This window comes from Leptopilina heterotoma, unplaced genomic scaffold, assembly GCF_015476425.1.
Source record: "Leptopilina heterotoma isolate Lh14 unplaced genomic scaffold, ASM1547642v1 Lhet_275, whole genome shotgun sequence".
Classification (NCBI taxonomy): Eukaryota; Metazoa; Arthropoda; class Insecta; order Hymenoptera; family Figitidae; genus Leptopilina; species Leptopilina heterotoma.
In genome coordinates, this window is record NW_025110983.1 from 480347 (window position 1) to 503472 (window position 23126).

Here is a 23126-nt window from a genome sequence, read left to right on the forward strand (position 1 = left end):
AATCTGTAATTAAAAAAGTAATTCCCTTAGGACTCACTATCAAAAAGAAAGCGCTGAGATACTCTCTCTGAATTTGTTGCCGTTTTTTTTTCTTTACTTCATGGAAAATATTTGACTGTATTGTAAAAGATAGAAGAAGAAAAATTACACCTTTAATTGAATTTTCGAAAAAATAATTTCTTTTTTGCAGAAAACAATTTGTAAATGGAAATTTCAATTTTTTGTGTGGTCTACAGAAGTGGGTTTGAGATTTCGGAAGATAATATTCAGGTTGCATATTCATCCCCCCATTATCATCATTCTTGGGATTAAGTTTGCAATTTCAGAGGCCTTTCGAATTAGGTCGAGTTATTATGTAGATAGATTATATTCTTGAGATTATATTTAAAGATTTACCTCACTTGATTTTGTATATATAAATGTATATTGTGAATGGAACTTCTCCTCATATTTGTCACATCAATGTAATCTAGAAGAAATTATCTCTCAATTTCAAATTCTTCCTTTTTGAAACTTTGAAAACTATCCATTAATTGTTACAGTTGTTTCTCAATTGACCTAATCTAAATTTTTAAGTTTTCCTGACCTCTTTTATTTTCCAGCTCCTTTTATATGTTTTTTCATTGAAATAATAGATGGTATGTTTACCCCTTGACCAAAAAACATTTTAAATCATTTTCTATATTAAAAATTAATCCAACCTTTTTTTAATTATACATTTTCCTTGACCTAGAACTTTTAGGTTATGTTGACCCATCAAATCTAACCTGAATTTTGATATTAATATTCTCCAACACTGTAAATTTAGTGGCGAAAGGTTAAAAATAAAAAATTGAAAATAAGTGAAAGTGGAATAAATGAATAATTTCGTTCATTTGAAGCAATTCGACAGCATTTCAAATTGCTAATGCAAATTGGATTAGAGAGTATATTTATAATTGAGGAATGTCAAAAGCACTCAGCTATCATTGTTCTCTCTTCTCAAAATATACAGATAGATATAAAATAAATGGTTCTTTATTCAGAAATCAATAGTGCGAAGAGAAAAAATGTTTCAATTGTAATTGTTGAGTTAATTTTTTTTTCATTTCCAAATCCTGAATTTGTGAAATTCACCAAAAAAAATAGTAAAACAAAAAAATGCAATTTAGCAATACTGTTTGTTAATTACGCATCACGGCATACATATATGTGTGTACTTTACGTTTGAATTCATATGCGAATCAGAGACTTTAATTTTCAGCTGTATACAGTACAAATATGTATTCTATCGAAACAATCAATAATTCACTTTTATTCATATGAAATGAAAAAAAAAAATTTTAAATCATATTTTTCGACAAAAATAAAAAAAAATTGTTGTCATTCATTTACTTCTTCAGTCAAGTGACAAAATTTGATATCAAATTCTTAATCAGCGACCCCAAGAACCCCTGGGTAATAAATTTCGTGCGAATCCGTTGATTTTTTAAAAATTCGGCCGCCATATTGGATCCGCCATTTTGAATTTCTAAAAATTAACACCAAATTCGTAATCAGCGACCCTAAAAACCCCCGAGTGACAAGTTTCTATCGAATTCGTTGACTTTTAAAAAATTTGGTCGCCATATTGGATCCGCCATTTTGAATTTTGCAATTCTGACCTTCAAATACGTAATTTTTTAGAAAAAATCGAAACACGCTGTCGAATATTCTCAGAGTTACAGTCTTTCACTTCTGAACATTCCTTTAAATCTTAAAAAAACTTAATTTGGCTCTAAGATATTCATATTTTTAACGATTACGTATTTGAAGGTGAGAATTTCAAAATTCAAAATGGCGGATCCAATATGGCGGTCGTATTTTCTTAAAGTCAACGGATTTGATAGAAACTTGTTACTCGGTGGTTTTCGGGGTCGCTGATTACGAATCTGATATCAGATTTTCAAAATTCAAAATGGCGGATCCAATATGGCGGACATAAAAAATTAAAAATCGACTGAATTTGCTTGAAACTAGTTACTCGGGGGTTTTTGGGATCGCTGATTACGAATCTGATATCAGATTTTCAAAATTCAAAATGGCGGATCCAATATGGCGGACGTAATTTTGAAAAATAAAGGAATACACATGAAATTTGTTACTCGGGGGTTTTTGGGATCGCTGATTACGAATCTGCTGTCAGATTTTCAAAATTGAAGATTTTAGTTGTAAGATTAAAGAAATAAAAAATATTTTAAGATATTTTTGTTTTAATTGTCACTAATTTTGTTTTGTCTCTCTTTTTTTTAAAAGGAAACATGGTGTCGAAGATGGAAAAATATTTCACGACGAAGTCTTTCAAGTTCATCAAATACATTTGCACCAATATTGAGTCCTGTGATAGGAAAGGAAGTGTCGAGGGAATCGGTCGTTATGCGAGACATGACGACAATGGATATCAAGGATTCCAAAGATTTTGTAAAAGAATCGAAAGTAGAGGAAAAAAATCCAAAGGAATCGAAAACGAAGAGTATTAAGGAAAAAGTTTCATCCCTACTTAATAGCAGCACAAATGCTCCTGAGACTTCCGGTATGTTCTTTATTTATATACATTTTCTCTCTTTCTCATAAAACTATGAAATCCCACACATAAAATCTGAGATTTTCCAAAAGCTCTTCTTCAAGTCACGTGGCTTTCTTTCTCATCCATTTTGAGAGAAAGAGAGAATGGAAAAAAGGAAATGGTACAAAATTTCCTAAATTACCTTCACGTGAAAATTTTTTACGATCCGACAGCATTAAATTTCATCGTAAATTTAAATTATATACTTTTTTAAATGAAAAAAAGTTGCCACTAAAATTTTACAACCCTTACAATTTTTATAAAAGTGCTATAAAAATGCATTAATTATTAAATTTAATTTTGTTTCAAATTTTTCTAATTCAACTATGGTTGAAAAAAGTAAATATTTAGTTAAAAACTGAACTAATAAAAAAAGTTATCAAGGATTGAGTTTTTTAACCAAATTTCACAAAAAGTTTTGTTTTTTTTACTTTTATTTACAATTGCAATAAAATATCAACTATTATAATTGCACTTTCCACAAAAAATTCACTACAGTTACAATATTATTTTCTTAAGAAATACACGAAACAAAAAAATAAAAAAAAATTCTAAAGAAGATAAAATTATAAATGAAAGTCGTTCATAAATAAAATACAATATTGACTTGCAGAAATCAAATTTTCATTTTCTTTTTCAAAAATAAAAATTGATAGACGTAATTGTTCTTCATTTCTTTTTCTAATTAATACATATTATTTTCTATATTTAATTTCTGTAAATTGAAATTAAATGTCGAATTTTTTTTTTAACTTTGATTATCAATGCCATTGAGACTGTCTTCAAGTATTTCAAATTCCTCGAATTCCATTTTATCGAATTCAGTATTCTTTCGCCATCCATTTTCATTAATTTGCCATTTTGACAATGCACTAAATCGTGAATTTGATTCATCAATTTTTCCCAATTTAAAATCAGCTCGAAAACCTTTGCCCTCATCTTTCTTTGGCTCCGAGCCAATCACAACCGGTGGCTCCTTCTTCTTTGATTCCTTAATCTCCTCGTGACTCATCTCCTGTCTCTCCATTGATGATAATTCAATACTTGGCATCTCGGCTATTGTACATTGTCTGAAAATTGAGAATTTTCGAATTATTGTTATTATTTCTTTGAGCACTCTTTATGATATGAGAAAAAAAAATTGTTTCCTTTTTCGAAATAACAGCGAATCGATTATGGAAATAAAGGAAACGTTTAATATTTAGATAAAAAGGTTTTTAATTAAATATTGTTGAAACGTTTATAAAAAGGTGTAAAAGGGAAAGAAAAGAAAAAATGTTTTAAATCCCTTGAATATTGGAAAATATTTGTAAAAGTGGAACAATGTAGTAAATTGTGAGATTTAGCTTAAATCAGAATTTTTGAAAGGGGAACAATGTAGTAAATTGTGGGAATTACCTTAAATCAGAATTTTTTTCCACCTTGACCTTTTCTTCGACGACTTTTCCAGTGAGCTCCAATCGACTATCGCAGGAATTGCTTTTAACTAGACGGAACTTCACATAGTCCTGTAATTGATTTCTCCTTCTCGATAGTTTATTATTCAATGGCGAGATAATTGGTCCATTGTAGCTATTAACCACTTTCCCACCGTAATACGTAATGGACGTTCCACATTCGCGAATTTTCCTCAAAACATCCTGGGAGACGTAGTGACCCGGATCACGGTCGTCCTCGACTTCCTCGTCCTGATAAAGATAGTGAAAAAGAAAAATTTTGATATGAAGATTTTAAATGAGAAGAAGGGAGATAAAGGGAAACAGATTAATTGAAAATGAGGTGTGTAGGTACAGTCACTTTTGTTGGCAATTTAGGCGCTGTGTCACAGAAAAAAAACGTAGCTCCGGTAGTGCAAAGGGAAGTCAAGTCTTAGCTGCTAAGACTTCAGGGTAAGACGTATGCTGACGTTTTGGGTAAGCTTCGCAAAGAGGTTAATCCGGATGCCAGTCACTCAAGAGAAAGAAGAAGGAAACACCCCAAAGAAGATGGACACAATTGGGGCGGAAACGCCAAAGCCAGAATTACCAGAATTAGAAAGAAATTCTATGAGGGGATCGACAATGGTCATCAGTGTAGTTCAGGGTAAGACGTATGCTGACGTTTCGGGTAAGCTTCGCAAGGAGGTTAACCCGGATTCCAGTCACTCAAGAGTCGTAGTTGCAAGAGCTACGAAGAAGGGAGATCTCCTGATTAAAATCGGAGGCGACTCCAATAAAAAGACCTTCCCTGCAGAGGTTACCAAAGCGGTAGAAGGCATATGTAAGGTAGTCTGTGGATCGAAGGGTAACGCTGGAGATCCGTGACTTGGATTGTCTTACCCAAATAGAAAAGCTCTAGGAAGTGTTGGTAGATGTCCTGAAGAAGCCAGGAAGCAGGAAGGTGACTGTCCTTGGACCAAATCTACAAGGAATGAAACTTGCGGTTATAGTCACCGACCCAGAGGAAGAGGAAAAATTTCAGGAATTTGAACGTATAAAGATAGGCTTTATGTCGTGTCCAATTAGGAAAAGAGTAATGGTCACAAGGTATCATCAGTACCTTGATTACTGACACATAGGAAGAGATTGTAAGACTGACATAGTGCCTGCATGCTTCAGGTGCGGAGAAGTCGATCATAAGTTCGTAAACTGTAAAAGAAGCCCAAGCTGCTTCCTTTGTAAGGAAAAGTATGAATGAAGAGTAAAAAAGTCAGAATGGAGGATAAAATACCTGACAATCAATTTCCTCATCCTCAGAAGACGTACACGGTGGTGCACTTCCATTGTCCGTGTCCGGATAATCACTAGAAACGCCGGAACTGACACTTCCCGCATCCCAATTATGATGACGATTATTCTGATGAAATCTACTCATTCGATTCTTGTTCGAGAAATTCGAATCACTTGGCGACGTGTGTCCACTCCTTGCCTCGAAAGATTGTGCCAGAATTCTCGTCTTTGATTCACTACGCGGACTCCCTGGCTCATCCTTACCACCAATTGATGCCGACGATATTGTCTTCTTCTCCAAACTCTCAAAATGTCTTGTCAAATCCTTCGCTCTACTCGAACTCCGCGATCTGCTCGAAGATTACGATCGAAAAACATAATTTCTCCTTTAGAAAGTGAAAAAAGATTTGGGAAAGGAGGAGATTAAGGGGAAAGAAGAAAAGGAGTAGAATCTAGAAAAAAGTTTTTCTTACCTACTCTCCCGAAGTTTGTCCACTCCATCATAAAATTCCCTATCTTCATCCTTAGCGCTATCCTTCCCACTTAGATCCTTCATACTCAAACTTTTCGTATCCTTCTCCAAATTCTTCTTAGCCCTGAAAGTTTCTTCAAACATTCGTGTGACATTCTTCACAGTATCTGGATTCGGAAGTTCATCATCGATCAACTCCTTATTAATTCTTATCGGATGATAGAAGAAATGCTTCCTGATTAAACCCTGCCTAGGACATGTTCTTGATTTCTCGTCAAAATTCTTTCTCTCCCCTACAGAATCCCGCTTCTTTTGGGTTGCACCCGACACTCGACATGTTGGCAAACTTTTACTCTTCACATTCATCGATGGCTTCCTCTCCACTTCGGCACGAACCGGTTCAATAATAACGACATTATTGTCCAACAGTAATTCCTGAAAGGAATACTCCCGAAGATAGTCCATCAATCCTTCGTAAGTTACGTCACCAGTGGACGTACTAAAGATACTCTTTCCAAAAAGATTCGATTTAACTATTTTGTATCGAACATGATTGAATTCAGGTTCACCTTGACATTCCAGTGAATCTACACAACTTCTCGATCTTGTCAAATTTGTCCGATTCTTATAATTAAGTTCATCAGTATCTCTTTCTTGCTTTTGTAATTCAGTTTTTGTTTCTACTTTCCCGGGGGATTTTTCTTTACTATCGTCGACTGATTGTCTCCTAATGCTTCCAATATCTGAACCTAGTCCTAGATCTGAACTTTCGGAGTGTGCCTCGAAACCTAGAGTTCCCTTGACTACATTACAAGCTTTACCGAAAATATTCGACGTCTCCTTGACGATTCTTTCAAATCTTCCTTCAGTAGGGGAATCAGTATCTTTCGCGATACTTTTCTTTTCGAAAAAATTTCTCGCTGTTTCAATACTTTTTTTCGTTTCAATTAATTCCTCACTGGGAGTTTCTTGATGTGTTTTATTACAACGTTTCGTGAGATCATTGTCAATGATTTTTAAGACCTGAGGTCTTCGGGACATTTCTTCTTCCTCGTCCGATATCCAAATGGACCTAACGTCCTCTGCTTCTTCAACTTTAAATTTCTCCTCACAAGGTGTGACAATAGCCACATTCGTTTTGTACTTGTCAGCCAAAGTTTTACTCAGTTCGTTAACAGTGATCGGACGGGGAAAGGGATTTCTAGCTTGGAATAATGTTGGTTCTTCCTGCACATCTATTTTCTGAAATTCCTCTAACTTCTCCTCAGAATTGTGAGTTATTTTTGTTTCGTTCAGAGGGGAAATAATTTGTTCTTGTTCAGGAATTGTTTCTACTCCCTTCTCTTCCTCTTTTTGCTCTCCTGTGTCATCGAGTATCGTTGCCTCGGACAATTTTTGCTCTTGGAGTTTCTCCTGCTTCTTTTGCTCCTGACTGCCTATCCTCTCCCAAAAGTCTTTTCTCTCCTGTTTTGTGGGACTCACTAAATCTATCCAAAATCCCTTCCTTGGATCGCTAACCTCGTCCTCCTGATTTTTGGACTTCTCCTCATCTGTCTCGTTGTTTCCGGTGGTGGAGAAGAAATCCTTGATGCTCTCCTTATCGCTACCGGTCAGGATACCGTCGAAAAACTCGTCCCTTTCTTTACATCGACTTCGGCTCGGAAGTTTTGGAGTTGATTCCTCTAGATGGGAATTCGAAATTGGAAGGAGATTCAGAACGTCGAAATACTCGAGTTCGTCGTCGTCCTCGAAGAGAATACTGTCGAGACTGCGGTGCTCTTTTCGCTTTCGTTTCACCTGAAAATAAAGAAGAGAATTAATTATTTTAGCGTATTTTTTTTCTAACTACGGAGGGCAATCAGCGTTGGCGGCTCCCTTCCCTATCTCCGACAGATTCTTCCCGATCCCATTTTCCCCACCAGACTTCGGTATCTATTTAGAGCTGTCGCCTTCCCTCCCTAACGCCTGGGGGTAGATTCTGTAACTTTTCCACTTCCCACATTTATTTCCCACCTTCCGCTTTCGACTCCTAATGGTGGGAAAGTAAAACGTGGGAATGGGAAGTGGAAGGAGGGAAGTGAGAGTGGAAAGTGAATGTGGGCAGTGGAAGTGGAAAGACGAAAGTGAGAGTAATAAGTGAAAGTGAGGGTGAAAAGTGAGAGTGGAAGGTGGAAAGGGAGAGTGAAAATGGAAGCTGGAAAGTGAGAGTGGGAAGTGGGAGTGGAAAGGGAAAATAGAAGAAAAAGTGTAAGGAGGGGTGGGAGAGTAAAATGGGAAGTGTAAGGTGGGATGGGTGAGTGGGTGGAGAAGTGGAAGGAAGTAAGATAGAGTGTAAGTGGAATGGATGGTGGGAAGGGAAAGTGGATGGAGGAAAGGGAGAGCGTAAGTGGAAGGTTTAAAGTGCGAGTGGAACGTGGGAAGGGAGAATGGAAGGAAAAGTGAAAAGAGGGGTGGGAGAGTGAAAGGGGAAGTGGAAGGTTGGAAGAGAAAGTAGGAGTGGATGGTAGGAAGGGAAGCGGGAGGAGGAAAGGGAGAGTAAAAGTGGAAGGTGGGAATGGATGGTAGGAAGGGAAGCGGGAGGAGGGAAGGGAGAGTGAAAGTGGAAGGTGGGAAGTGCGAGTGGAAAGTGTCAATGGATGGTGGGAAGGGAAAGTGGATGGAGGGGAGAGAGAGTGGAAATAGAAGGTGGGAAGTGGAAGGAGGGAAGGGAAAGTGGATGGAGGGGAGGGAGAGTGAAAGTGGAAGGTGGGAAGTTCGAGTGGAAAGTGGGAGTGGAAGGTGGGAAGGGAGAATGAAAGGAAGAGTGAAAAGAGTAGAGGGAGAGTGAAAGAGGAAGTGGAAGGTGGGAAGGGAGAGTGGTTGGAGAAATGAAAGGAGGGAAGGGGGAGTGGAAGTGTAAGGTGGAAAGGGGAAGTGAAAGGAGGGAAGGGAGAGTGAAAGTGGGAATGGATGGTGGGAAGGAAGAATGAAAGGGGGAATGGAAGGTGGGAAGGAAATGTGGAAGGGGGAGTGGAAGGAAGAATGGAAGGTGGGAAGGGAGTGTGGAAGGGGGAGTGGAAGGGGAAATGGAAGGTGGGAAGTGGATGGTGGGAAGTGAGAGTAAGAGGTGGAAAGAGAGTGGGAAGTGGGAAAGTTACAAAATCGACCCCTGTCCAATTAGGGCTGGCGCCTTCCCTCCTTAACTCCAACCAATCATCACCCACGTCTCCCTTCTCCTAAACCCCAAACAACATAATTACCTGAGTATAAATACAATCGAGACTTCGATTTTCTTCAAGTGGCCAATTGTCCTCCACAATTTCAACGAGTCCCGAAACGGTGTCGAGATTCTGCACACTGCAATACTTTCGCGATGGATCGGGCCAGTCTAGAATGTTGAGGCGATCCGATTCCGATCTATGTCCCCGCACATAAGGCAGGGGATCCGGAAGTAATGTTAGAGGTGGTGGTGCGTACAGAGTGCAGGACTGATAGGACCTTGTGTCAGTAAATTTGTCATAGGAATCAGAGAGATGCTGCTGACTTTTTGACAATCTGAAAATGGAATCCAAAGTAAAAAAGAAAGTCACATTTTGAATTTATTTATTTTTATTCTTGTTCATATTATTATTATATTGAAAATATTTAAAATTATGTAATCCACGTTAGTTTAAAAGAAAAAGTACATCAAAAAAACAGTGAAACACTGTATATTGGATACACATTATATTTTTAAGTGACAATTCCGTTTGAGTAAAAGGTCGATGTGTCCTTCGTTTTGCTTTTCTTTGCGACAGGAAAAAAAGTGGCCAGAAAATTTAATCAAGCTTCTAATAAAAGCAACGTAAAAATAGTCCGATAATGATGAACGAGCGCAATTTTTTTTTTTAAAAGTCTTTTACAAAATAAAATTGAATAAAAAAAATGATTAATTTCCTCGATTCAAAGGAACAATGCTTCTTTTGATGTTGGACATATTTCAATTAATGAAATTTCTCAGTGCATTAAATATTGTACATTTTTTCAATACTTGAATTTTTCGTAATTTTAATTATCAACTTGGGAGAGAAAAGTGACTTAGAAATTCCATCGAAATTGCAATAATAATAATAATAGAAAAATTGTGAAATTGCATAATTTTGACCAAAACCACTTGAATTCGGATTGAATTTAAAATTAAGAGTATGTTTGGTTTTTTCTTAAACGAATGATTTTAAATTAAAGAATTATGAATTTTTCTATCACTGCGAAATTAAAAATAGTGAAAGTAATTTTTCCCAATTCGTTGAAATATGTACCTGTCTTTGAGAGAATTACGATCAATCAATTTTGCTCTTGGAATCAATTGAGGCCTTCGGGTCAAGTTGAAATTAGGCTCGTTAATTTGAAAATGAGGAATCTCTCGAGTGTAGCGTGAGTCGTCTTCGGAAATGACGGCCAAACTTCTCGTCCGCTTTAAAAGCTTCCGACGTTCCTGAGTCGATGATTGACTTCCATGACTGTCACATTGACTCCCTTCACTATAAATCGAAATTTAATTTTAATTATTTCTATATAAACAAATCAATTTAATGTAGATCACTTTTGTCCTGAATTCTGAATTCAAATAGTTTTTTTATGAATTCTAACTGAAGATTCTTTAAGAATTCCAAAATAACAATAATAATAATAATAATTTAGAAATCAGAATCGAAATTCCGTTTGCTTTTTATTGGAATTCTAAAAGAAAATTTGTAGAAGGGTATTAAAAAAATTAATTTAATCAATTAAATTAAAAAAATGATACTAATTAACATTACAGCTGTTACATAAAAAATTCACCTTATTCCGAAATAGTTCACAATTTTTTACTTTCATTTCTAAATCGACGTCTTTCATTAAAACGAACATTCAAAGAATCTAAATTAGTATCATTTCCAGACTCGTTTGTGTTAAATTTACACTTGGCTGCCTACAGAAATGGATATATTCTCTCTCTCTCTCTCTCTCTCTCTCTCTCTCTCTCTCTCTCTCTCTCTCTCTCTCTCTCTCTCTCTCTCTCTCTCTCTCTCTCTCTCTCTAAAAAAAATGAATCACAATGACAAAGCGAAATAATTGTTTTTTGTCCTAAAATAGAATTTAAAAAATTACACAGAAACTCTCCTCTATATGTTTGTTGTTACCATTAAATGTGGTAATAACAAAAATTGTGACAAAAAAACAAAGCGTGAAAACTTTCTCCAACTTTGTTTTTTTACTGTATTTGTACTCTATATATTGACACAAAACATTATAAATTTACTTTCTGCACGTTCGAGAGTTTCTTTTAAAATGATTGTGTTTTACAGTGTGGAAAAGTAGTTCAGTGGAATATGAGATGAATGTTGTTAGGTCAGTTGGTGATGGTATTTTTTTTTGAAGAAGAAACGAGAGGAGTAAAGTATAGTTACGTTATAACTGACAATAAAGTTGCGTAACAATATTTTCGCCGTGTGTTCCAAACGAATACAATGCAATGACGATACGCTTTTTGGTTCTCCGGCGTCTATATAGTGACGTGAAGTTTAAGTATTTAAAACTAGACTCGAGAGACGTGGAAATTGCCTCTTGGAAGTTTGAGAGAGAAAAGAAATTTTTCTTTTCCAATGTACTGTTGCTTTTCTATTGTTGCTCTTGAAATTGGAATTATTTTATTGTTTATTTAACTTGGTTGTTGTGGAATTTTTCAGATGCTTTAATTTTTGATGCTGTGGAATTTGTTTTGTTGATTAATTTTAGTCTTTTTACCATTAGTATTAGTACACAACATCATGGAAGGTTTGCTACTTCAGAAATTGGAATTGCTGTCAAATAGATGAATGGTCACTTTCTTAATGATTGCTGATTTAAAATTAGCACAGGTTTAAACAGTGTTTGCAAATTCAAAATCAGTACCACTATCAACAACATTTTCAAATTCAAAGTTAGTACCACTATTAACAACATTTGCATCTTCAAACTTAGTACCACTATGAAGAACATTTCTATCAACAACATTTTGAACTTTAAAGTTAGTACCCCTATCAACAACATTTGGAACTTTAAAGTTAGTACCACTATCAACAACATTTGCAGTTGTTGATAGGTTTTGCTCCCTCAAAATCAGGACCATTATCATTCGTGCAATTAGTTATGAAGAAGCAAACATTTCAATGTTTGCTTCTTCATAATTAATTGCACTGTTTGCAATGTTTACTGCATCAGAATTAAGACCAACATTTATTGTTTGCAATTTAACAATTAGTACCACTAGTGTTTAGTACTTTAGAATAAGTTCCACTATCTGCAGTGTTTGATTCTTCATAACTTGTATCATTGCCAATAGTATTTGTTGCATCGGAATTAGTAGCATCAACAACATTTGGTGTTTCAATACAATTAACATCAACAACATTTGCAGTTTCAAAACATTTAACAACCACAACATTTACAGTTTCAAAATAATTAACATCGACAACATTTGCACCTGAAAAATGAGTAACATCAACTATACAGTGTTTGTTAATACAGTTTTTTTGTTCAACATTTTATACAATGTTTGTTGATTCAGAAGTAGAGTATCCCAACCGGCAATGTTTGCTATTTGGAAACTAGAATCATTATCTACAGTGTTTGTTGCTTTAGAATCTGCAACATTTGCTACTTCCAAACTAAAATCATTATCTGCAGTGTTTTTATCTTAATGATTAATAACATTGTCTATAATGTTTGATGCTTTAAAATTTTTACGACTATCTTTAATGTTTGTTGCTTTAGAAGTAACACAATATTATCAGCAAGTTTTGCTCCTTCAAAATTAGTGCCACTAATTTAAAGTCACATTTGAGGCAAACTATCAATTTTACCCCAAATCGAAAAATCGATTTTAAACTCAATCTAAGGTCTGGAGAATGTTAGTTAAATTTCCCTCAAACTCGAGCTTAATTCAAGTGAGAAGTGCTTCTCGTGTTTCTCCATTGGATAAACCGCACTTGACACTTTCAGAGTGAGGGCGAACGGAAGAGAGAGAAAGAGAGACTTAATATGGGTGTGGTGTTGTGCTCATCTGCATGAGTGTGTGACAACATAAATACCACTTAATAAATTTCTTGTTTACTGCCTTTTATGATTTGTTTTTCAAAAAAACATTGAAAATTAAATAACTTCTCACTTTCTTTCTCTACTTTCTGTAACTATTAATTAGTTTCAATTTCTTTTACTAGCAGCCTAAGAGAAGCTTTTTTGGAATCTCAAAGAAAGATGCAACCAGAAGCTTTAGGGAAGCTTTTCTGAAAGTGCAAAGGAAGATTTAGAAACACTTTTCTCAAACTTTAGAAGAAGCTTTATAGGAAAGCTTTCATGAAACTTCAAATGAAGCTTGCAGTGAAACTTTACAAATTTCATAAAGCACCAATTGGAAAGCTTTCAAAAAATTTCAAACTAAAACTTCCTTAAAGCTTTCAATTGAAGCTTTCCTAAAGTTTCTCGTGGAAAATTTCCAAAGTTTCCCAGGGAACCTTCCTTAAAATTTAAATAGATAATTTCCATGAAAATTATTTTGCTGTGTGGAATAAATCATATTAAAAAAGTGGAAAAAAGCTCTTTAAAGAAGAGATCAATTGAGATGCGATGAATGTCAAACCACAAGAGAATATTGATTTCCCTAATGAGCCACTAGCTTGTCGGATGAGAATTACTTGTTGAGAGAGAGAGAGAGAAAGAGAGTACATGAACAAATTAACTTCTGCAAATAAAACACACCGTTAAGCACACGATTAATTTTCATTCCATCATTATAATCCTGTGATAAGAGTCTATAAATAGACAAAATATTGTTTAAACGAAATTTAATTTTCCACAAGTTAGAAATTTATTTGTCGTAAGAAATTTTCATTAAATTCAATTCTTATTAATTTTTTTTATAGAAATTAATTTCTAATGTGCAAATTTAAAAAAAAATCTAATTGTTAATATTGGTTCTTTTGGACAGAATTTCATTGTTATTAAAAAAATTTGTTATTTAACAATTACAATTGTTAAATAATAATAAAAATTGTTAAGAAACAATTCTTTTTGTTAAGTAATAATTCCAATTTTTAAATGAAAATTCCATAGTTAAATAATAGTGTCAAATGTTAAATAAAAATTTCAATCGTTAGTTAACAATTTCAGTTGTTGAACAACAATTTTCAATAGTTAAATAACAATTTTCAGTTGTAAAAAAACAATTTCAATTTTTAAGTAACAATTTCTATTTAAGTTATTCTAAATTAATTATTTTGCTAAAAACAATGAGAAATTCCGATTCTTAAATAAAAATTTACAATCGTTAAATAACAATTTTCAGTAATAAAAAACAATTTCAATTTTTAAATAACAATTTATTTTTATGTTATACTAAATTAATTGTTAAACAATGTGAAATTGCAATTGTTAATTAAAAATTCCAATTCTTAAATAACAATAACAATTGTTTAAAAACAAATTTACTTGTTAAATAACTATATCAGATGTTAAATTCTAATTGTTAATTAAAAATTCCTATTGTCAGATAACAAATTCAATTGTTAATTAAAATCCCTATTGTTAAATAACAATTTCAATTGTTAATTAAAAATTCCTATTGTCAGATAACAATTTTAATTGTTAATTAAAAATTCCTATTGTTATATAACAATTTGAAGTGTTAATTAAAAATTCCTATTGTTAAATAACAATTTTAAATGTTAAATATGAATTTCAATTGATAAATAAAAATTCCAATTATTAAATAACAGTTCCAATTATTAATTAAAAATTCGTATTGTAAAATAACAATTTCAATTGTTAATTAAAAATTCCTATTGTTAAAGAACAATTTCAATTGTTAATTAAAAATTCCTATTGTCAGATAACAATTTCAATTGTTAATTAAAAATTCCTATTGTTAAAGAACAATTTCAATTGTTAATTAAAAATCCCTATTATTAAATAACAATTTCAATTGTTAATTAAAAATTCCTACTGTTTAATAACAATTTCAATTGTTAATTAAAAATTCCTATTCTTAAATAACAATTTAAAAATGTTTAACAATTTCGAAAATTAAATATGAATTTCAATTGATAAATAAAAATTCCTATTGTTAAAGAACAATTTCAATTGTTAATTAAAAATCCCTATTATTAAATAACAATTTCAATTGTTAATTAAAAATTCCTACTGTTTAATAACAATTTCAATTGTTAATTAAAAATTCCTATTCTTAAATAACAATTTAAAAATTTTTAACAATTTCGAAAATTAAATATGAATTTCAATTGATAAATAAAAATTCATATTGTTAAATAACAGTTCCACTTGTAAAATAAAAATTCCAATTGTTAAATAACAGTTTCAATTTTTAAATAACAATTTCAGTTGTTAAATAGCAAGTTTCAATTTTTTAACAACAATTTTCAATTTTTTAAAATAACAATTTCTTATGAAACAAATACTAAATTCACTGTTTTGCAAAAAACAATGCGTGAAAATTATTGTGGATTTTAAAAATATATATCTCTCCTTTTTTTATTAAATCTCTCTTGGGCGAATAATAAAAAAATGTTTATTGCACAGTAACAATGCGCTCGTGAAAATATTTTTTTTATGAAGAGAGAATATTTTTTTTTATACTACTAGATTATAAAAAAAGTATATTATTCAAACTTTCTTCGTCTTCGTTTTTAATTTTTTTTTTATTTGTTATTCTAAAGTTTAAAGTATTTTTGCATAGATTTTTTATTTAGCTCTATTTTTGCTGTCATGAGACTCTTTTAACTTGTTTACATGTTGCATCGAGGGAATAACTAATCACGTACGAAACTATTTTCTCGCCTAACTTAATTAGAATTTACTGCAACTGAGACGAGTAAATTATTAACATAGCACTTCATCATCTAATATGCATTAAAAAAATTATTTTCTACTCTTTTTAATAGAAATTTTTCTCTCTCATTATTGGGTAGAAGAAAATTGTTTTATCAATTAAAAATATTTCTTTAAATAAATATTTATTAAATAAATATTTATTAAATAATTATTTATTAAATTAAAAATATTTATTAAATAATTATTTATGAAATTAAAAATATTTTTTAAATAAATATTTACTAAATAATTATTTATTGGATTAAAAATAACTGAAATGTTTATAAAAAAGAAAAAAAAGACCAATTGAATATTTATTTAGGATGAATACCAATTGAATTCCAACTGAAAAAATAAAAATTGAATGTACATTTAAATTGAGTACCAAATAATTACCAACTGAATGAAAATTATGAAAAGAAATAAATGAATACTTTTTTAACTTGAGTACCAATTGAATACAAACTACAAGCAGAAAATAACAGAATATTTATTTAATTAGCATAATAATAATTATAAATAATCTAAAACAATACAAACTGAATACTTTACTTTGATTGAATACCAATTAAATACATTCTACTGGTGAATAATAGGATATTTATTTAATTAATGTAATAATTTATACAAACCGAAAAAAATACTAACTGAATACTTTACTAACTTAATACTTTACTTTAATAGAATACCAATTGAATACAAACGTGAAAAAATACTAACTGAATACTTTACTTTGATTGAATACCAATTGAATACAAACTGGTAAAATATAACTAAATACTTATTTAAATTGAATGTCAATTTAAATACCAATTAAATAGAATCATGAAAAAATATCGACTGAATGTTTATTTTAACTGACTACCAATTGAAAATAAATTTAATATAAACTGGCTGAAAATAGCTAGTGAATAATTATTAACATAGAGTACCAATTGAATAAAAACTAAGAAAATAACTAAATACTTATTTAAATTGAATACTAATTAAATACTAATCAATTAAATACCAGTTGAATAGAAACTAAGAAAATCATATCTGAAGATCAATTACCAATTGAATTACCAATTTAAGACCAACGAAACTGGACGAAAGTGACAAGTGAATACTTTTTCAATTGAATACCAATTAAATTAAATACTTGATACTTACTATTCAATCTATTAATTAATTGGTAATTACTATTCAGCTGTTAACCATAATTTGTATTTAATTGGTACTCAAAGGCGGGTATTTTTAATTGGTACTTATAAATTTGGGTGATTAGTTGTTACTTAAAAATTGGTATTTAATTGGTACTCATAAATTGATGTTTATTTGTTACTCAAATAGTGGTATTCAATTGGTATTCATAAATTGGTGTTTAGTTGTTACTCAAATACTAGTATTCAATTTGTACTCATGAATTGGTGTTTGGTTGTTATTCAAAGTTTGGTATTTAATTGGTACTCATAAATTGGTATTTAATTGTTACTCAAAGACTGGTATTTAATTGGTACTCATAAGTTGGTGTTTATTTGTTTGTAAGTATTACACAGTTGGTATTCAATTAGTGAAAAAACACTTACGAACTGAATAGTAAGTACCAATTGAGTAACAACTAAACAACAATTTATGAGTACCAATTGAATACTAAGTTTTGAGTAACATTTAAATACTAATTTTTGAAACAAATTAACAGCTCAATAGTAAGTACCAATTGGGTACCAACTAAATCTTAATCCTTGAGTACCAATTGAATACAATTTGAATACCAATTGAATACAATTTGAATACTAAGTGAATACAATTTGAATACCAATTGAATACAATTTAAATACTAAGTGAATACAATTTGAATACTAATTGAATACAATTTGAATACCAACTGTAAAACACTTTTCCAACTAAATATAAATTGACAAACAATGGACAGAAAAAAATTTTAAATAAAATTTTGATCCATATTTAGAAAAATAGTGAAATATAAAACGGAAGTTAAAAAAACAAAACAAAAAATAGGGGAATTTGATGTAGTGTTATCGTGTGTATACATCAATTCCAGAGGTTTATTTTAAATGTAAAAGTTTTGTCTCTCTTCTCTTACATTATTTCGATGCACCTGTGCATTCTTTTTTGGTGTTAAACGAAAAGGAAGACGAGAGGACGAGACTTGAATATCCTATGAATAACGAAAAGACCGGAAGAAGTTCCGGGGGTCTGAACATCTAACCAATATAACCACAAAATGTTAAAGAATTTTTCTTTTCGAAACTTTGAAAGCTTCCTTTTTTTCCCAATGGGAATAATATTTCATGAATCGATTTTCTCAATATTAAATATATATTTTAAAAAAGAAGAGAAATATTTCCTTTTCTGATTTTCTTTCGCGAATGGAATTTTCTATTGAAAAAAAAATCAAATAAAAAAATTACTAATTATCGATAATTATAATTAATATTTTAATTATAAAGATAAATAATTATAAAATAATTCTATAGTTTATTTTATTATTATACAGGAATAATTTTATTTATTATATTTTATTGTTTACTTTATTATTATTTAAAACAAAAATAATAATAATAATAACAATAATTAATAAAATAATAATTATTATTATTATTATTATAAATATAATTATAATTATTATACCAGTATAATTATAATTAATTATTTTCAAATTAAAAAATATTTTTGAACTAATATTATATTTTATTATAAAAATATGATTTAATTAATTATATTATTATTATTGTTATTATCATTATTATTATTTGTAATTACTTTTTTTTTAATTGTGAATTTTTAATAACGAAAGTTTAATAATTTAAATAAAAAATGAAGTTAAATTACTTTCCTTCGACGCCCAGTATTTTCATTCATTTTTTTTTTTTTGCTCTCATGTCGATTTAAACTTTTTGAAAAGTCAATTTAATCTTTTTCTCGTTGAAGTTGTTTGCTTCGTTCTGACAGTGACAATGTTTATATATATTGAAAAGCAAAAGAAAAAAAAAGAATAAGAAAACTTGGATCGTCTCACTGGGAAAATGATACATTTTCCCTCGAGTAGATCAACTAATAAAGATTTTCTTTTTCTTCTCATATATTCGATGAAACTTTTTCAGTCATTTTTAAGATAAAAATAAAAAAAATCCCCTTTTTTAATGTTCATAATAAAAAAAAGAGGAAGAAGAAGGAGCAAATAAGAAAAATAATTTTCATCCGTTCAAAAAAATATTCTCTTTTTTATCACGTTCACACTTCCTTTTTTTACGATGGTAAACATTGAGTATTAAAAAAAGTATATTTTAAATTTTATTTTAAATTTTATTCAATTTTTACTGCGATTTTCTTTTCTTTTTTTTTTAATTTTGTCTCTGTAAAATAATTTCTTCAATTATAATGCATTTTATTATTTGTTTTTTAAATTAATTATTTAAATTAATTTTTTAAATTTATTATTTAAATTAATTTTTTAAATTTATTTTTATTCAATTTAATAAATTCGTTTCAATTAATTTTTCTTCAATCAATTAATTGAATTCAATTAATAAATTTAATTTAATTAAATTAATCTATTCATTTTAATATGAATTTAATTCTATTTTAGTTAGTTAGTCAATTAATTAGTTTATTTCAATTTATTTTTATTCAATTAATTAATTAATTTATTAATTTTAATTCAATTAATAAATTTATTTTGATTTAATTAATGACACTTCTATTCTTTTCTAAAAATTACAAACGATTGTAAAAATCATTGCTTTATAAATATTTACTTTCATCTGTGGAAAGAGTTTAATAAATCGAATTAGGAAATTTAAAAATAAAAAAAAGTAATTAATCAAGTAGTTCAGTAATTAATAAGATAACTGAATTGATAATTAACTAGATAAATTTGTAATTAAATTGTTTAATTATTAATAAGAAGACTCAATTGTTAATAAAATAGGTTATTAATTAAATTAATTAGCTGATTAATTAAACTAAATAGGATATTAATTAATTAATTAATTTAATAGCTTCAGTAAAAATTCAGATACATAATTGTTAATTGACTGTCTTAATTATTAATTAACATAGCTTAATTATTAATTGAATTATCGAATTATTAATTGAATTAACGAATTATTGTTTAAATTATCGAATTATTAACTGAATTAACGAATTATTAAATAAATTAGCGATTTATTAATTGTATTTAAAGTTATTAATTAAATTAACGAATTGTTAATTAAATTTAAAAGTTATTAATTAAAAAAAACAAATTATTAATTTTATTAACGAATTATTAATTTAATTAACGAATTATTAACTTAATTAACGAATTATTAATTGAATTAACAATTTATTTACTGAATTAACGAATTATTAACTTAATTAACGAATTATTAACTTAATTAACAAATTATTAACTTAATTAACGAAATTTTTAACTTAATTAACGAATTAGTTATTAATTGAATTAACGAATTATTAATTGAATTTATAAGTTATTAATTAAAACAACGAATTATTTTTGAATTAACAAATTATTCATTGAATTTAAAAGTTATTAATTGAATTATCGAATTGTTAATTGAATTAACGAATTATTAATTGAGTTTATAAGTTAGTAATTGAATTAACGAATTAATAATTGAATTAACGAATTATTTACTGAATTAACGAATTATTAATTTAAGTAACAAATAATTAACTTAATTAACGAGTTATTAATTGAATTAACGAATTATTAATTGAATTTATAAGTTATTAATTAAAGCAACGAATTATTTTTAAATTAACGAATTATTGTTTAAATTATCGAATTATTCATTGAATTAACGAATTATTAATTGAATTCACAAATTATTATTGAATTAACAAATTATTAATCAAATTAATAATTTACTAATTCAATTAATGAATAATTAAAAAATAATTTTTTTTTTGTTAATTAAACATTAAAATTTTTGTTAATAATATTCATTTTCTTTGCAATTTACCTTAAGAGTTTCTTCTAATCATTAAATTATCCTAAAGGAGCAGTGCGATGTCAATTGAATTTTATTCACATTAGCACCGGCACAATCACTAGAGAGACAATAGTGAATTACATTTGACTGACCGATGGACAACAATACACCTGTTCACTCCGTGAGAAGTAACAACTAAACTATCTTCCCTATACTTTTCCTTTCTATCGTTTGTTACTCACTGCTTGTGACCACCAGCAAAAGTGATGGGGAAAAGAGTGGGGATTAACCGCGATTATAACACACAAAGTTGGTGGTGGAGGGGGGAGAGAAAAAAAATACTTTGGGACCACTAAATATTAAAACGTCACCTCTCTGCTAATATCCTCTCGCTAAACAAGAAGGATGAAATTAAATTTTGTCACATGAATTTTATTTGAAATGAAAAAAAAATTGACGTTGTATTATATGAAGGTTAAAGAGATCATCTCATCCAGTGAATTTAACAATTATAGAATAAACAAAAAAAAGGAAGAAGAAATCAAGAACTCAACGTCTTGAACATGTTTAAGAAATATTTACCTTGACATGAAGTAATTTACACGTATTCATTTGCACGAGTCCAAGGACGTGAAGATGTACTTTTATTTGGGAAAAAATTTTGTTATTCTTTTCGAGATATAATGCAATTGGTAAAAATTTAGAGTAGTTGGTAATTTTTATAATTGATAACTTTTATAACTGGTAACATTCATAATTAGGACCAATTGTTAGCAATTAGTAAATAATAATTGGCAATTTACCAACCAGTAAATAATTGTTACCAATTAGTAAACATTTGTTACCAATTAGTAACCATTGTTACCAAATAGTAACAATTCTTACTAATTGTTACTAATTGGTAACAAGTGTTAAATAATTGGTACCCATTGTTACCACCCAGTAAATAATTGTTACCAATTAATAAACACTTGTTACCATTTAGTAACCATTGATACCAATAAGTAACCATTGTTACTATTTAGTAAACATTGATACCATTCAGTAACCATTGTTACCATTTAGAAACTGTAGTTAATATTAGTAATCATTTTTACTATTTAGTAACCATTGTTACCAACCAATTACCAATTGTTACCAATTAGTAATCACTGTTACTCTTTGGTAACCATTGTTACTACTTATAAACAATTTTGACAATTTAGTGACAATTGTAACCATTCAGTAACCATTGTTACAAATTAGTAACTATAGTTATGATTAGTAATCATTTTTACAATTAAGTAACCATTGTTTCCAATTGGTAACCATTGTTACCAATCAGTTACTAATTAGTAACAATTGTTACTAATTGGTACCAATTAGTAATCATTGTTACTCTTTGGTAACCATGGTTACCAATTGGTAACAATTAGTAATCATTATTACTATTTGGTAACCATTTTACCAATTGTTACCAACTAGTATTATTAATGTGTAGTAAAAATTTATAACAGTGGCTTACTTTCACAACTAATAACATTAATAATTAGTTCCAGTTGTTACCAGTTAGTAATTAAAGTTACTAAACATTGTTCGAAATTAGTTACCAGTTGTTACTAATTAGTTACCAATTTCTACCAATCAATTATTATCAATTAGTATTATTTATATTAAGTAAAAGTTTATAACAGTTTGTAACTTTACGTAACTGGTATAATTCATAATTAGTACAAACTAATACTAATTGGTAACCACAGTCGATATTTGTAACCATGGTTAATATTATTTACCATTGTTACTAAACAGTAACCATTGATGACAATTAGTAATTACTGTTAGCATTTTGTAAACATTGTTTCAAATTGGAAGTACTTGTTACCAATTAGTTATTATTGTTACAAATTTGTTACCAGTTTCTAAATACTTGTTACCAATTAGTAATCATTGTAACCAATTTATTACCAATTATTAAATACTTGTTACCCATTTTTAAATACTTGTAACCATTGTTACCAATTTTTATATACTTGTTACCAATTAGCAATCATTGTAACTAATTTGTTATCATTGTAAAAATTGTTACCAATTTTTAAATACTTGTTACCAATTTGTTATCATTGTAACCATTGTTACCAACTTTTAAATACTTGAAACCAATTTGTTACTAATTGTTAAATACTATTAACCAGTTTGTTACTAATTGTTAAAAACTATTAACCAGTTTGTTTTTATTGTAACCATTGTTATCAATTTTTAATTACTTGTTACCAATTAGTAATTATTGTTACCATTTGGTAACCATTGTTACCCATTGTTACTATTGACAACTGTTGTTACCAATTGGTACCAATTATTACAAATTACTTAACCAATTGTTACAAATTAGTTACCAATTAATATTAATTATGTTCAATATTATAAATTGATTATATTTCCATTAGAAAATTCTACCAACCAATTACCAACTGGTATTCAATTGGTTAAATAATTTTACAAATTGTTAAAATTTAAATTCAGTCACATTAACAATTGCTGGTTGGTTTTTATTATTATTTATTTATCCCGAATCATTATTA

At 29.4% G+C, this 23126-nt stretch overlaps 3 protein-coding genes across 6 annotated transcripts in view; 2 read left to right on the plus strand and 1 right to left on the minus strand.

The window, feature by feature from the left end:
• The window catches only part of LOC122503948 (calcium uniporter protein, mitochondrial), an 86554-nt gene that overhangs the window by 25351 nt on the left and 38077 nt on the right, over positions 1-23126 (plus strand). For both annotated transcript variants that reach the window (XM_043614730.1, XM_043614731.1), the window contains exon 2: positions 2275-2551. In XM_043614730.1, the coding sequence (XP_043470665.1) occupies positions 2275-2551 (277 nt within the window). The remainder of the gene's footprint in view (positions 1-2274; positions 2552-23126) is intronic.
• LOC122503947 (protein javelin) overlaps positions 3216-23126 on the minus strand; it is a 48369-nt gene continuing 28458 nt past the window's right edge. For all 3 annotated transcript variants that reach the window (XM_043614727.1, XM_043614728.1, XM_043614729.1), the window contains 6 exons: positions 10042-10263; positions 9004-9298; positions 5766-7561; positions 5294-5642; positions 3983-4272; positions 3216-3654 (listed from right to left, as the gene is read on the minus strand). In XM_043614727.1, coding sequence (XP_043470662.1) covers positions 3333-3654; positions 3983-4272; positions 5294-5642; positions 5766-7561; positions 9004-9298; positions 10042-10263 — 3274 coding nt within the window. In that variant the 3' untranslated portion in view covers positions 3216-3332. The remainder of the gene's footprint in view (positions 3655-3982; positions 4273-5293; positions 5643-5765; positions 7562-9003; positions 9299-10041; positions 10264-23126) is intronic.
• On the plus strand, positions 4279-5280 carry LOC122503951. The gene is made up of 2 exons (XM_043614740.1): positions 4279-4963; positions 5031-5280. The coding sequence occupies exon 1, from the start codon at positions 4483-4485 to the stop codon at positions 4885-4887; it is 405 nt and encodes a 134-aa protein (XP_043470675.1). The 5' UTR covers positions 4279-4482; the 3' UTR covers positions 4888-4963; positions 5031-5280.